The sequence below is a fragment of the Zalophus californianus genome, chromosome 1, assembly GCF_009762305.2.
Source record: "Zalophus californianus isolate mZalCal1 chromosome 1, mZalCal1.pri.v2, whole genome shotgun sequence".
NCBI classification, from domain to species: domain Eukaryota; kingdom Metazoa; phylum Chordata; class Mammalia; order Carnivora; family Otariidae; genus Zalophus; species Zalophus californianus.
The window spans coordinates 135,032,861-135,048,408 of NC_045595.1; the positions used below are offsets into that span (position 1 = coordinate 135,032,861).

At 57.1% G+C, this 15,548-nt stretch overlaps 1 protein-coding gene across 4 annotated transcripts; it reads right to left on the reverse strand.

Annotated features, from left to right (window-relative positions):
• Window positions 1-129: 129 nt before the first annotated feature.
• On the reverse strand, window positions 130-14,913 carry CLCN2 (chloride voltage-gated channel 2). 4 transcript variants are annotated; one of them, XM_035722334.1, is made up of 24 exons: window positions 14,500-14,911; window positions 12,052-12,208; window positions 11,753-11,884; window positions 11,252-11,380; window positions 11,030-11,163; window positions 10,835-10,912; window positions 10,667-10,745; window positions 10,441-10,566; window positions 10,250-10,334; window positions 10,055-10,156; window positions 8,903-8,987; window positions 8,609-8,764; window positions 7,702-7,771; window positions 7,383-7,493; window positions 6,938-7,151; window positions 6,505-6,638; window positions 6,083-6,255; window positions 5,850-5,964; window positions 5,575-5,648; window positions 5,290-5,349; window positions 5,104-5,142; window positions 4,824-4,928; window positions 675-761; window positions 130-542 (listed from the first exon to the last, which is right to left on the reverse strand). In XM_035722334.1, exons 1-24 carry the CDS (start codon window positions 14,569-14,571, stop codon window positions 348-350), a joined length of 2,712 nt encoding a protein of 903 aa, XP_035578227.1. In that variant the 5' UTR covers window positions 14,572-14,911; the 3' UTR covers window positions 130-347. The 4 variants fall into 4 exon arrangements, with proteins under 4 accessions (XP_035578227.1, XP_027439990.1, XP_035578228.1 ...); XM_027584189.1 differs by lacking the exon at window positions 14,500-14,911 and adding an exon at window positions 12,718-13,094; XM_035722336.1 differs by having other exon boundaries at window positions 401-542; window positions 4,824-4,942; window positions 14,500-14,913.
• Between the last annotated feature and the right edge of the window lie 635 nt (window positions 14,914-15,548).

Below are 15,548 nucleotides of genomic sequence, written 5' to 3' on the forward strand. Positions count from 1 at the left end.
CTCTATATACATCTGGTCATTGGAGGAGGTTCCAGTATAAACCCATCTTAGTTCTACCCCTTTTCCCCTCAGAGGGGGAGCAGGGGTCAAGTGACTCCACCCCTATCCTGCCAGGGGGGATGCTGATCTTCCTGCCCATGGAATACTTGCTGCAGGTAGGCACTCGGTCAGATTCCAGGTAGGACGAACCAGGAGGAGCTTGGCACCACCCCAGGCCTGGAAGGGAGGCTAGGGCTCCAGCCTTTAGTGTAGCCACCTCCTTTCCCAAGGCAGAAGGAATAGGAGAGCTTCAGGATTGGCCAACTGCCACGGCCACTGCCACTGCCATCCTAGGCCACTCATTGGGTTCACTGGCACTTGTCATCGCTGTCAGAAGGGCTCCCCTCCCGTGGGAGACCATGATGGGAGCGGGGCCCCCAGAGTGCATGCACCTCCGTGGTCTCCGTGTCACTGCTGCTGGTGGCACTGTCACGGAAGCTGGCGAGGGGCGGCCGGACTTTGACGCCCTGTGCTGTGACGGAGCCCTCGATGGCCTTCCGGAGCTGGAGAGGGGAGAGGGTCGGATGTGTGCACTCTGTGCTCCCTGCTCAGACTCCACCCTCAGGTGGGCTGGACACAAAGCCTGCATGCCTTTTTCGAAGCAGAAATGGTTTGATGGCCATTTATCATCTCACCTCCTTTAGAGTGACGATCCCAATGAGTCTGCCAATACTGGTGACATAAGCATGGTCCACTCCCAGTAGCGAGAAGATGGTGTGAGTCTGCGGGGTCGGGAGAAAACACCGGAAGTCATGCGCAAGGGCACAATTCTATAAGTTACTGGCCAGAGGGTCCCAGGACAAGGTGGGGGGTGGGGAACAGGAGGGGTGCCATAGATGGTGGGGGGGAAGGGAGGGCCACTGGAGGGAAAAGAATAATGAGAATGTTTCAGCAGCCAGGCCTCAGAAACTTGATAATGGGTATCTTTATGTTGCTTATGTTGATGGAGAAACAGAGGAAGGATTCTTCGTCCCATGTTGGAAAGGAGGATGATGGAGGAGAGAACAGCTGTTCAAATGTGACATCTAATGATTGGCCAGGCACTGGGCTAGGGCTTCCTGAAATTAGCAACTAATTTCAGTCCTGTTCTGAGAATGATACCCATTCTACGGGAGGGGCAACATGAGGCTCAGTGGTGCGATGACTCTGCAGCTCCAGAAGGAGCTTTTCATCACACTGTGGGAGGAGGAGACTTAGCGCCAGTCCCTGTGCAGATGTCCAGTCAGTCACGGAGGTATCCGTAGCCTTTAGGGGTATCGGCCCTGGGCTCCGTGCCTCTCGCCCCACTTTAGTGGCTGACACATGCTTCCCGTTTGCCTCCAGCTGGCTGGCAGTTAAAGTGTCCCCTCCCCTGGGCTCCGACACGTCAGTTGTGGCCTGAAGCTCTCTATGTCTCGCATACAGTTTGGCTCTTCTGGGGCCCAAGTAGCATCCCAGGTGCTGCTGAGATGGAGCCTGAAGTCCAGGGAAGCGACAGCCATCCACATGCTCCCATGTTTTTCTTGGTTTGGGCTCTCCCCCTCAACTTTTACATGTAATCCCCGAGGGCTCAGAAATTGTCAACCAGCTTCCCTTGTGTTCTAAGTAGATTTTCTTGAGCCAGATGTCTTGAAAAACACTCTACTGACACGGCCCTTCCTGGAATTTGGGGCCTATCACTTATCGCTGTGTTTTGAGTTCACTTTTAAGCCTCTTGGCTTAGTGTCTGAATCAAAATGGGCATTAATAACCCAGCTTTTCGAGTACCAGTTACTCAAACTCATTATAACCGTCTGAAAGCTTTAAAAATATTTTCTTAAACAGGTGCTGAATTTTTTTATTAAAGGACTTCCAGAACTTAACTAACTCTCCAACTAAGGCATGACCATACTTATAAAAGCAGTTAGAAGTTCAGTTTTAGAGTAAGCTTTTCTGTGTTCCTTCAATACCTTTCTCACAACTGTCATGTGGTTACTAGCAAGTTCTTCCTCATATCCAACTTCAATCCTGCGTGCTGCACTTTTCCTTTTATTTCCTCATCTGACTTCAAAGGGAAACACATCTTTGTTATGAGATTTCTTGGCCTAATAATCCTGTAGCTTTGTCTTCTTATGGTTTAATAATCCCTCTATCTTCTCCCAAGTATCCTACTAAATCATTCCCCGGATTCTTCTTTTTCTCCACAGTCCTAATGAGAATGAGCTTCTGGCAGGCGATGTGCCTTTTAGGTTTGCAAACCACTGGTCCCCGGCAGTCACCAAGCGCTGCTGATCTGCTTCTTGAACATCTTGGCCATCCTCTCTGACTCCACAACATCCTCATGGGGTCTGTTTTTGGTCTCCCTTCCCTCCCACTTGGCTCTGCCATCCTATGAGCTTTCTCAGACTTGAGTTAGAGCCCAGACTCCCCAGTATGGCCCACAAGACCCTTCTCAAAGCTGTACCAGCTGGTCTTTTCAGCCTCGGATTCTGCCAGGCCCTCCAGCTTCCAGCCTCACATAATCACTCATCTTTTTTCTGAAAACGTCCATTTCTTACACACGTCAATCCTTCCCTCGCTACACTACCTTTTAAAGTCCCCCACTGTCCGCCTCTCAGTACAAGCAGTGGTAGGAGTCATTCCTCACAGATATGGAACTTTAGAACTCCTACTAGGAGTTCTAAATAGCACTGTTCTAAATATCCTGTATCAAGTCCTTCATCCAAAGAAAAACCTCTGCTAGGGTACTGATCCCCATTCTACCGATAAGGAAAGTGAAGCCCAGAGAGGCTAAGAAATTTACCGAGGCTCCCCAGCTAGCTGACACATGGCGGACTGAGGATTTGGGTAAAGCCTGGCTGGCCCAGCTTTGACACCCCAGCCTCTCCTGCCTCCCCCCACTGCTTGTCTGTGGGTGACCTCAGAATGAATGCGGCATCTAGCTGGTATGGCTGGCCAGCTCTAGACTCGCGGCTTCCTAAATAGTTCCCAGTGAATTCCCTCTCCTCCTGAATGTTCTCCTCCTGAACTTGATTAGGCTACTACTAATTGCTTCCTCAGGCCTGCAAGGACATTTTGAATTCTAATCTTTTATGTTCTTATCGCTTCCAGTTCTTTGTACTTTTGTTGGTCGTTTCCTCAAAGGCTTCTTCTCTTCCTCTGATTTTTAAGTTTGTAACAAACACCCACTTTGTTCTTTTTTATTTTAATTTAATTAGACACCGGGGAGTCCATTGGAGGGCCTGCACATCTTGGGCTTGGGAACAGTGGATTGACAGGGAGAGCGACAACAACGTGGCCATCTGAAAGAATCCTGGGATTGGGGCCAGGAAATCTGGGCTCTGGGCCTCACTCTGCTCTATTGACTCAGGCAAGGGACCTCCTCGCTGCCTCAGTCTCCCCGGGTATTAAAGTGGTTAAGTCCCCAGGCTTTTGGGTCAGACCATCTTGGGTTCCAGTCCAGCTGTGCTGCTTACTAGCTGTGTGACCTTGGGCAACTTGCTTAACTTCTCTGAATCTCAACGTCCTCATCTGTAAAAACTGGAATATCACAATATCTATTTCACAGTCTTGTTATGAGGATTAAATTAAACATGAAGAGCTTGGCAAGTTCCTGGCACAGAAGCAGACACTAAAAAAACGGCAACATTCTTATCACCATCATCATTATGGGATATTTGAGGACTAAGTGAGATGATAGAAAAGCTTTAGAGGTCTTAGGAAGAAAGGCTTTAAATAAAAACTCAGTGTATTCTCAGGCCTATAGATTTTTTTCTTGCAACTGCACTGTAGTTTCCTAGTCGCTTTGATCTGAGGTCTTTACCCAAAGGCTTGTAAGTTCCTTTATTGCCTTTTGCTTTTTTTTTTGTTGTTGTTGTTGTTATTGCCTTCTGCTTTTCTGTTTCTTTGTGCCCTGTGCTTTCTGCCCAGCCCCTGCTTGTCGGAGATAGGCTGGCTCTTCGGCACAGCTTGCACCTCAGCTAGCTGCTGGGGCTGCAGACCTTGGGAGTGTTCCTCCGCTGCCGGCAGCCCCCGTGCCTTGGAGGCGTGCACAATTTAGCTAAAATACTTGGTTTCTACCCCAGCACCCTGCCGGGTTTGCCTGCATTCCCTTAGAAGCCTGAAGATGCCTGATGATGCTGCTGCTCCACGCTGGGGAGCCCCCACCCTCCGGCGTCAGCCTCAGCCTCCACCAACCTGTCTGCACTCAAGTTTTCTCCCCACTTCTGCAAGCCGGTTTGCCCTTCTCCTGAGCTATCGTCCCGTGTCCCTACCAGTTTTCCTTTGGCCTACATTAAGTCAGACTTTCTGGGGTCTGACATTCCAGGCCCCCCACTGGGCATTTCTCATCTTTGTTTATCTCTTCTCTGCAGTGTCCCCACCCCTACTTGGATGTTTGTTAGCTTGTTTGTTAGATTTTCTTGTCCTGCTTGTTTCTCATCCATTTTTTTCAGCGTGGGTGTAACAGCCTTGTTGGGTGCTGGCAGTCTCCCGCCTGCCTCTGACCCTCTCCTGGCCTTCTGGCTTCCACCCAGCTGAAACCCTGTCTTTGTTGCTGCTTTGGTCCAGAGTTCCCAGGGGGCAAGGCTGAGCAGGGGAAAAATGATGCCTGGCTCCACGGTAGGCAGGAAGAGGCTAAGGGGCCCTGGCTCCTGGCCTCCCATCCTTTGAGGCAGTGTGTCTGAAAAACATCTCAGCCAAGAGCCCACCCTCTGCTGTCCTGTTTTACCCCACTGGCCTGCGTCCAAACTGTGGGAGGACCTAGATCCCCACCCTGTGCTCTTGAGAGCCCAGGCCAGCCCCAGACCAGGGGCCACGGCCCCTACCTTGTGCAAAGAGGTCCGTTCCACCAGCTGGAAGGGGGCGGGGTCAATTTTGCAGTCACTGAAGTTGACAGGTTCATCCAGTTGCTGTTCTTCCCACTCCAGAATCTGAGAGGATGAGACTAAGAGGATTTAGGGGAAGGTGCCAATAGCTACTCGCCTCCCTGAAAGCTGGCCTGCCCCTTTTCCCACCCCACGGTCCCTCCCATGGGGACAGCCGCCAAGATGATGACTGCACACTCCCAGGCAGAACGAGGGTCCAGAGTCCAGTCACACTACTTACCTCCTCAGGGGTCATCTCGCCTTCCAGATCTGAGTCACTCTAGGAGAGAGGGAGGGAGTTTGGCAGCTAGTGGCTGGGGGGAGGTGGAGGTGGGTGTACACCCCCAGCTTGGGGAGGCTGACGCTGCTAGACCCCAGCCCTCCCCGGTTAGTACTCCTGGGCTGCAGGAAGAAAGGGAGCACTTACCGCCAGGGAGATTCGGACCCGCTTCAGCTTGCGCTTGTTATATGATTCCGACTTCTCCAACTTTGTTAGAGCCAGAAAGAAGAGGAATTGATGTTACAGGGAGGGAGGTGAGGGTAAGCGGTGGAGCTGAGAGGAAGGGCGTGCAGCAGGGACAGAGCTGACATCTGGGAGGGCAGAAGGGGAGGGAGAATGGAGGCAGGCTTTGCAGGATAAATGGAGTGGTGGTCTCAGTGTCAGAGAGAGAGAGCTGGAAAGAAAGAGACAGAGAGACTCCCAACTACTCACCTCTGAAGCAGCCTCAGGGGGTGGACTGCCACAGAAGAGGCTCCTGAGGGCGATGCCTGCCTGCTCCATGTTCCCTGTGTTCCCAAACACAAGGCGGGGGGTGGGGAGGGGTGCAATGTCATCTTTGAGGGAGAGGACCAGCAGAGGTGAGGAGGGCGAGAGGAGAGGTATCCTGGTTCTACCCCTGGCCCATCTGGGCAGCCTCTTACCTGGGATATGCTCAAGCAAAATCTCAAGGGCTGGGTTCTGGCTCTGTTAGTGGGAGACAGGCTCACCTGTGGGACTTTCCCCGAGGCTCATGGTGTTGCTGGGCCCCCTCTTGAGAGCAGGCTTCAGGGGCTTGTGAGTCTCTCCCCGGGCTGCAGGGAAACCTGAGTCCTCCGTGTTCACCTGCATGGGCAAGGAAGGGGCTGGTGAGGCTATGGCCCCAGATTGCCTCTGTGTCGCCCTCCCAATCAGTCTACATGACATTTAGGAAGTTTGTGTGGCTGTGGGGTTTCCTCCTCACCTGGAATCGGACGGAGGTCTCAGGGCTAGGGGGGCTCTCCTGATCAGATGGTGGAGAGGCCTGGGCAGCTCGACGCTCTTGCATGTACTGCTGCCGGCGGCCTGGGCTCAGCTGGGCTCCCAGCAATGCCACCACCTGTGAGCGCTCAATGGAGCCCAGGAGGATCATGGACTCTGGACAGAGCAGGTGGGAGGACTCAGGAGCTGGGGGTGAGGTCCTCCGACCCACCCCCTGGCCTTCTTTCACACCCAGAGTGTGGCCTCGGACGTAGGCCACACACCAGCGGGAACTCCTGGCTGGCAAATGCTGGCCTGCTCCCTTTGGAACCAAGGAGACTGGTTCTGAGCTCCTTGGGCCCTCCCCCTTCCTGAGTGGCAACCCTGGGAGATGCCCCTAGCACTGGGGTCCCCTCCTGGTCTTACCAGGGGACTCTACTAGGGCCAACATGCGGCCCTTGGTTCTGTGCAGTGCCAGCCGAAGGTCCCGGAAGGTGCAGCTGAGGGCCACGTGGGGAACATCCCGTACCATGATGTCCTCTACTCGCATCCGGTACTGCCTGAGGGCAGAGACAGGAGGCACTTGGTTTGTGGTCCGGATGGGGAGGGTAGCCCAGAGCACTACATCCCAGGGCCATAAAGAAGGCCCTAGCCTGTGGGCATGAGGGTTAAGAGCCAAGGAGTCTGATCAGGTGGGGCCAGCCATGGCTCCCCCAGCATGTGGACGGGGCAGCTCTGACCAGGAGGGAGCAGGGTGGCTGGTCTTCTAGCTTCACTGTCTGAGGACCTTGCTGGAGGTGGGTCTGAGGGGTCCTTCTGACCCTCACCCGCACCCCCCTTGTCGCCCAGCCCTCCATACTGGTGGCGGCCCCAGCCCAGCTCAGGCAAATAGGGCAGTTTCTTGATCCGGATGATGCTGTCATAGAGTGAGGGCTGTAGGCTCTGGGCAACGGCGTTGGCCAGGATGACGGCGATCATGACGGGTAGGATGTGGGCGATCTGGCCCGTGAGCTCGAACACAATCACGGCCGTGGACACTGTGTGTGTCACTGCTCCTGCCAGTGCAGCGGCCCCTGGAGATAGCCACCCTCAGTTTCCTCAGGGTGCCCAGGCCCCAGATGACCCTCCCCGCCCAGAGATGGTCCTCTGGGGGCCCTCAGGGCCGCCCAGTACAGACCTGGAGACTGGCTTCTGCATCTGAGGGAAGCCTGGTTCCTGCCAGCAGGGGGCACCAGAACCTCAGACATGGTGGCCGGCCTGGGGGTGGGGGGGTCTTCCGAGAGAGGGGGACCTGGGGCACTCACCCACCACTGCATAGCCTCCGGGCACGATCCGGTAGGTGCTGCTGTCAGTGTGAATCCCGTCTGGGAACCAGGCAGCCATGCTTTCGCCCACCAGCCGCCCAAATGCTGCTCCTTCAGGGAGGGGGTGGGAAGAGAAACAGGTAGTGGAGGGGGAGGGCGGGGGGCACTAGGAAGAGAGAGGGTCAGTGGGTCACTCAGTACAGGGGACAGTCAGGGGGGTGGGGGTTGGGGCTGGACCAAAACCCGCTCCCAGGCAGAGAGGGGACGGCCAGCGGGTGGGAAGGGTGCAGGCTAGGAGAGCAGGCAGCCGAGGACTCACCAATGACAAAGACTGGCATGAAGGCCCCGCAGGGCACTGGGATGGTGGTGGCCAGTGCAGACATCCAGAACTGTGGGCAGGAGGCAGTTCAAATGGGTAGAGGCACCCTCAGGCCCCACGCAGCCCCCAGCTCCACCCTGAGGAGCCTACCTTGCTTATCGGGCACAAACTCCCAGCTATCCCAGAATCCCCCAGAAGCGAAGGAAGGACGAGGGCTCCAGAACCAGATGGCCTGGGTTTAAATCTCACTCTGCCGTCTCGCTCTGGGCCAGTTATGTAACCGCTTTGGGCCTCAACTTCCCATCTTTAGGACAGGGCTCCTGACGGTACCTTTCTCATAGCATTGTTTTGTTTTGTTTTTTTAATTTTTTTTAAGATTTTATTTATTTATTTATTTATTTATTTTAAAGATTTTATTTATTTATTTGAGAGAGAGAATGAGAGACAGAGAGCACGAGAGAGAAGAGGGTCAGAGGGAGAAGCAGACTCCCTGCTGAGCAGGGAGCCCGATGCGGGACTTGATCCCGGGACTCCAGGATCATGACCTGAGCTGAAGGCAGTCGCTTAACCAACTGAGCCACCCAGGCGCCCTAAGATTTTATTTATTTATTTGAGAGAGAGAATGAGATAGAGAGAGTATGAGAGGGGGGAGGGTCCGAGGGAGAAGCAGACTCCCCACTGAGCGGGGAGTCTGATGCGGGACTCGATCCCGGGACTCCAGGATCATGACCTGAGCCGAAGGCAGTCGCTTAACCAACTGAGCCACTCAGGTGCCCTTTCTCATAGCATTGTTGTGAGGCTTAAGAGGAATTACTATATGGAAAGTTGGAAAGTGCTTAGAACAGTGTCCGGCACCTTGTAAGCCCAGGTCAGCGTTAGCTATATATACACACGTAAGGAGCCCTACCTTCATGAGAATGAAGATGACCAAGGTGAGGAAGACGTTGGCACGTGGTGGGCTCCAGGCCTGTGAGGTTCCTGGCGGCTCCAGGTCCTCCACCAGGCCCTGGCGGACCCATGTCCGGTTGTCAAACAGGGTGACCAGAGTTTCTTTCTGTGAGAGCTATAGGTGGACAGGTGTGCCTCAGGCTGGGGAACAGCCAGGATGGAGAGAAGGGGCCCACGGGGGAGCAAAGGCTGTTGGCTTTAGAAGGGATGTACCCCAAGGGAGAGCACGAGTGTCCGTTCTGCCTGGATTTACCTGTCCGGCCATGAACTGTCCAAAACCAGGGGGGAAGGTCAGAGTGGAGATGAGCAGGGTCACCAGAGCCGGGAAGAGCAGGCGTCTAGAGATGTAGGTTTTATAGCATCAAACATGGGTGGTGTACCTACTACAGACTGGTGATAGGCTGGGTGCCCTCACATACCTCAGGGCTGAGATCACAGTAGTCTTGGCCCTTACATAAAAGCACACAGTTGTGACAGAAGGTCCCCTTTGCTGTTCATGATGTGATGGCCCCAAGGGTGATGGCCATCTGGGGTTATTATAAGCCCAAATGCCTTTCTGTCAGCTCGTGACTCGCCAGGTAGGTAGCAGAAGGTCCACCCCCCACCCCCCAACCCTCTCTCAGACACCTCTGAGCTGTGACTCCTCCCCACGCTCTCAGAAGCCCCAGCTGAAGGGCGCATTGTGTGAGTGTGGAGAAGTTTTCGCCTCTCTCTGTTTCTCTGTGGTGACTTAGAGTGAAGGTGAGTGTTGGGGAAAGCTGGGGCCACTCAAGAAGTTGACCAAAGGTGCCAGAGGGAGCAGGTTCAGTGGGCTGCCTTTTCTCTGAAGGAGTCAGTCCCAACAGAAGTCACATCTCAGGCCTCCCCACTCCTAATCCTCAAGGTCACAAATGAGAAAAGCTATGCTCTGGAGATAAAAAAAAAAAAAAATCTCACCCGTCTCCATGGCTTCAACAGGGGGAAGTTAAGGCTCAAACACTCTCCAGGGAGTGCTGCCATCCAGCCAGGCCAAGAGCCTAAGGAAGGCTTAGTCTTTTTTTAAAATATATATATTTTAAAATTTTATTTTTAAGTAGTCTCTACACTCAATGTAAGGCTCCAACTTACAACCCCGGGATCAAGAGTTGCGTGCTCTACCGACTGAGCCGGCCGGGCGCTCCATGGAAGTTTTCCTCTTTGAACTAAGATGCCTTGACTAAAAATTCAGAAGTGCCAATTCTGAGGTAATCCATATAAAAGCCAAAATGTTCAATCATCCTGGAAAACACCATTGGCTGATGTTCTCAACGAAGTGCTGCCTTTCACTGGCACCTTTAACTACTATTTGCCATCTCACCTGTCACTGGCCCTCCCACCCTTGCACGACCCAGAGAGGCCTAGGGAGGAGACGCCAGATCCAACTCACTTCTTCATGAGGAAGCGGTTGATGGTTTTCTGCTTCCGCATCACCTGCACAATCTTCCTGTTCAGGTAGACAAAGAGTGCTCCCCCAAAGCCACTAGCAATACTGGAGAGGGGAGAAGCAGCAGAGTCAAAGGGGGGGGTCTTCCCTCTTTCACCTCCTGGTCCCTGATGCACCCCGGCTCCCTGAGCTCCTCACCCGATGACAGCAAAGGCAGGTAGCTCCTGGAGGTCAAAGGGGAAGTCAAGCCGGAAGCGGGTTTTGAAGAGAGCCGTGATGGTCTCTGAAAGGCAAGCAGAGGACCAGGCCGAGGCAGGGGCAGTGCTGCGGGCCCCCACCCGGGCCATCCCAGGGGCTCCCCTCACCCCCCAGCCCCCACCGCCCCCCACCTTCATCACGGTTCCAGACTGCCAGGACCCGGAAGATGAAGGCGCTGAAGGTGGCAGCAAAGAAGCCCCGCCAGTAGTTTCGCACAGCAAAGAAGGTAGAGGTGACCTCAATGCTGAACAGGACGCCTGTGCGGGGGCAAGAGTGCCGCCTGAGGCCCGGGCCCAGTTGAGAGGGGCAGAGGGCGGGAGGCCACGGGCAGGGCGGCGGGGCTCGGCGACTGCCTACCTCCGATAGGTGCCGCGAAGCAGCAGCCCACTCCCACGGCGCAGGCAGCGGCCAGCATCTCTGTGTTCCGGGATTCGTTCTGGCAAGAGCCGTGGAGGTGGAAACGGGCTGTCAGCACGGCCAGCAGGCCGCCCCGCCCCTCTGCCTTCTCCCAGGGCTCCCCCTCACCTCGTAGATGCCCCCAAAGAGGGAGAGGAACTTGCTGAGTAGGGCAGCACACATGCTGGCGATATGCACGAAAGGGCCCTGGGGGGTGGGGGTGGGGTGGGGACAAGTGGTGAGTGGGTAAGGGCCACACCCTGACCTTGGCCTGTCTTCTTTCTCCCCTGGGAGGGACTCCTTCCTGCCCCAACCCGGAGTTACCTCTTTGCCAAGGGGCATCCCGCTGCCCAGGGCACAGGTCAGCCCAATGACCTTGGCTACAAAGGTCTTCAGGGTGAGGTATTCCTTCAGCACTACCCCGCGCAAGATGGTCTTCATCTCAGGGATGCCGGACCCTGGAGGGGTTATGGTCCCACGAGAGTCATTTGATGTGCCCATTTCACGAGGTTCCCCTCTCTGCCCTCCCCTTCTCTCTTATTGTACCGACAGCCTGAGGAGCAAGGATCTGTGTGAATCCAGCTGAGAAAGTGATGAGGACGATGGGGTAGGTGACCCAGGCCAGGTACTGCAGCAGGAGGCTGGTGTTCAAGCCCCGGGACATCCACTGTTGAGCTGCGGGGAGAAGACGAGCTGCTGGACCCCAGATGCACACACCCAGTCCCCACCTAGCCACTGGGACATAATGATATGACAAGCTGTCCCGGGGAATATCGATTGCAGAGAGCCTGGGCACAAGGCGGAGCGAGGGGGCCCTAGAGGACATTCTTTGGGACAAAGATCACAACGGGTAAAAGGGTCGGTTGGAGAGGGGAGGCAAGAACCTGTGGCCTATGGGAGGGGCAGTGGTTATGCCTGAAGAGGGGGCAGTCAGGCTGGCTGGGGAACGTGGTCAGGGACCAAGTAGCCAAGCCACTTGGACAAGTGTGGCATGGAGGAAGCAGGTTCGTTCCTCCCAGCCTTCCCCTTGCCAGCCCTTGTCCTTACCCTGCAGACAGGCAGCGATGGCATAGTCCATGGCCCAGCTAACCAGAGCCATGAGGAGCCCCAGCAGGACCAGGAAGATCCAGTCTTCACCAACCCTGGACACTAGGAACTTATGGCAGCGCACGGAACAGACTGCGAGCGGGGAAGGGAAGAACCGGCAGGCTAGCACCAAAGTGCTCCTACCTCCGTCCCCACCCCCAACCTCCCACCTCCCAGCGGGTAGCTCTACGGCCCCCAGCCCCCTCAGCACAGCACTGCACAATGCACAGCCACGTCTCCTGCCCCAACCCAGGTCTCACTGCGGCATCGGGCGCAACGGCTCTGTCCGTATTCCAGGAGCTCTGGGGGAGGCCGAGGAGAAGGAGGACCCCTCCAGGTCTCAGGCCCTCCCAGGCGAATCCGAGCAGCTTCCTCTTTGGCAAAGGCCCCAAGGTCCTGAGTATACCGGCCATACATCTGCCCAAGAGGGAAGATGGGGGCATTAGCAGATGTGAGCTGAGCGGGGGACCACTGCGTCCACCCCCCTTCTCCCAGCCTTCACATGATGGGCCCTCTCCTGAACCCCCAGTTCCCACTTTGGCTTGGGGTGTGGAAACAAGGCCCACTGCAGACTGTGGGGGCTGTCCTGGCCAGAGTGATGGGGACAGCCAAGGTACAGGGCATAGTGCCGGGGGTGGCAGAATAATTGGTCCTCTTCTTACCAGCCTGCTTGGGAGCGTGGAGGAGGGGTGGGAGGGAGGGCCCCAGGGGAGGAAAAGATGGAAAAACCTAAGGCAGGCTGCAAGTGGGAGGAGGGAAAGGCAGAGAATAAGGGATGGTCAAGGACGGAAGGGGAACAACAATGAGGGCCTCAGGGAGCTGGGGGCAGCTGAGTTGGGCCTAGGAGCAGGCGGGGCCTCAATCCTTATCACGTTCCTGCTGGGCCTCTAGCCTGTGACCCACTCAGCTGCACCCTTCCCACCCACCTTAATCCCCTTGTCCCCGTTCTCCGCCCCTACTGCCAGCCCAGCTGGGAGTGGGAAGTCTCTGGGTGGGCGGAGAGTGCTGGGGGGCCTCAGCCCCACTCTGGAGCTGCCTGAGTCCAGTGGTGGGTCGGGGGTCGGCGGTAGCCGATGGCTGCGCTATGACTGGGGATGTTGGGGTGCTGGGACGGGAGAATCGCTGAGCCTCAGCTAGACGGGCCAAGCTGGGCGTGTGGGGGGGGTGGGGAGAGGAGTGGATTCCGGCTGCCACCCGCAGAGCTTCGGGACACAAAGGGCTCCTGTTGGGGCTAGGGTTGGTGGGGGGGAGGGAAAGATAGAGACAGAGACAGAGACAGAGACAGAGAGAGAGAGAGAGTGATAGGGAGGAAAGGGAGGAGAGGGAGGCAGAGAGAGGAGAAAAGGGAAAGGAGCGGCCAGAGGAAGGGGCAGAGAAGAGAAAGGAGGAGAGGAGAGGGGAAGAAGGAAGGAGGAAAAGAGAGAAAGAAGTAGAGTACAAAGAGGCGGACACAGTGCAGGAGGGGGAGGTGAGTGTGTGAGAGAAAGACAAAGGGATTAGAAGGAGAAGGGGGGGGGGAGGCTGGAGCAGAGGGTGTTGGGGAGAGAGCGTGACCCTGAGGATTCATTCCAGAGATAGAGACCAGGCGGAGGAGGTGGAGATGTGGCTGGTGCAACAGAGAGACACCATTTCAGAGGTCAGGTGCCTGGCTTCCTTGACCGAAGCCCCATTCTCAGCCAGTGCAGCACCACTACGCCAAGGCCTGCCCCTCTCCCTTTTCCACCCCCGCCCTTGCCACCTCTCCCTGTCATCCTGTTTCATCCAGTCTCTCTCTCATAACGGGCACCTCCCAGCCCCAGCTACAGCCCAGGACCCCTCCTCCTGGAGACATTCCCTTCCTGCCTCCTTCCTGGGCAAATTCCAACCCAAGCTGGTGAAAAGGAGCCACAGGGCCCACTCCCTTCCCTCGAGTTTGGGTCCTCTGCCCGGTGCCACAAGAAGGGGCAAAAAAAAAAAAAAAAAAGGCTTCTTAAACACTAAGTTACAATGGTGGCCATGAGTCAGCTCACAGCCCCAGGACCCCTGCTTCTAATGAGGTTAAGGGACACCCCTGAGGTGGGTGGGGGCTGGATACCCAGAGTCAACATGGACAAAGGTCCCAATTCCCACACCCATTCCTGCTTGACACATCCTCCCTAAAGCTGGGGTGACAGGCCACCTCTTCCCCCAGAGAATCCGGAGCGGTTCCTGCCAATGCTGGGTTGCCAGCAACCCCCCGCCGTGGAAGGGCTGGGGCTGGGTTTGGGTCTGAACATCTTTCTACACACTCTTGTTTCTACTTCCAGCGCAGTGCCACGCACTTAGTGGGGGCAGAGGGAATGTCTAGGATGGTGGAAATGGGAGGGAAAAGAGAAAAAGTTCAAGGGTGTGAGTGGTGCTGGGGAGGGGTAGTGGGGTGCTGAGACCTCAGCCCAGGTGGTGAGGGAGAGGAGCAAAGAAAACGTGTGTACGTAGGGGTGGTAAAGGGAAGGACACCTGGGATAAGCACCTGAAGTCCTTGTCCTCTGCAGCCCCCCCCCCCCCCCCCGCCTCAGCTGCATGCAGCTTTCCACCCTTTAGCCCTCCAGCCTCTCAGGCCCTCGAGCCTCAGTTTCCCCAGCTCAGAAGGCGAGGGCGGGCTTAGGGTAAGCCCCCGGGCCTCGCGCTTCCAAGGGTAACCCGGAGCAGCGGTCCGGGAGCGCACTCCTGAGGGCTCGTCTCGGGCTTACCAGGGTCTGCTCGTACTGCAGCGCCCGCGGCTCCATCCCTTCCGCGGCCGCCGCGGCCCCCGCGGCCGCCATCTCTGCCTACAGCCCTCTTGGCCTCCCGCTGCGGCTCGGGCCCGGGCCCGGACTCCGTTCCCGGCCCACAGAGCCGGCGCGGGCAACCGTCCCGTCCCTGCCGCCCGGGCGGCCGAGTACAGAGTGCGGCGGGCCCCGGGCAGGCGCTGCTGGCTCAGCCTCCCGCTCGCGTCCCCTCCTCGGCGGGCGGGCCGAGGGCGGTGCCCTCCTTGCCGCTCCGCCCGCCCGCCCATCCACGGGGGCCGACCCAGCCGGGCGGGGGGCTGCGCTGGGGCCGCCGCCCAGGCTCCGGGGAGGCGGCAGGGGGCGCTTGGAACGTGCTAGCTGGCGCCCCCTCTGCGCGAAGGCCTGGGACTGAGAGGGGCGTGGGGTGCCGGAGTGGGGGCGGGCCCGCTGGCACGTGGATGGGCCGGGCCCGGCCCGCGGCGCGCGGGGAGCCGGGGCAGGAGGGGCTGGAGACGCCGGGGCGGTAGGGCCTGGGGCCCGGGGCTGCAGAGCCGTCTAAATCAGACTCTGGGCTCAGTCTCTCAGGAGTGGCGCCCTCTCTTGCTTCTCCGGAGGGGGGTCAGCGGCTCAGACGGGCCTGGCAAGGCCCCTCTGCTCTGTCGAGGGTGAGGAGCAAAGCTGGGGGGACTCGGAGGGGGACGCTAGGCCCAGAAGGCGGGGGTGAGGAGGTGATGCTCGGAACTGAGAACTTCGGTCTCATTGTCTTCCCTCCTCCTTTTCTTCTCCGCGACTCCCCTAGGAAGTCGCACCTGGAATAACCCGGCCTGGGGGGGTGTACCCGGGTGGAGGTGGGGAGGAAAAGTGAAGGGGTGAGGCCCGAGGGAAGAGATGTCTAGGTGCCGGCGAGGCCGCTCCTGGAAGATGGGCGTGGGGGTACAGAGGTCGCTTTTGCCTGGCAGGGCCCGAGGAGAAACCCAAGTAGCTACTGACGACTCGCCATCATGGGGGAACAGCCTAGCCTGCTGGGGCTC

Bases quoted from the DNA above. Each gene is read 5' to 3' on its own strand.
- CLCN2 (XM_035722334.1), bottom strand. From the start codon at position 14,571: ATGGCGGCCGCGGGGGCCGCGGCGGCCGCGGAAGGGATGGAGCCGCGG. The intron at 12,209-14,499 runs GTAAGCCCGAGA...CCTCTTGGGCAG, and splicing joins TGCAGTACGAGCAGACCCTG to ATGTATGGCCGGTATACTCA. The intron at 6,639-6,937 runs GTATGGAGGGCT...CTCTGCCCTCAG, and splicing joins CTGGGCTGGGGCCGCCACCA to GCAGTACCGGATGCGAGTAG.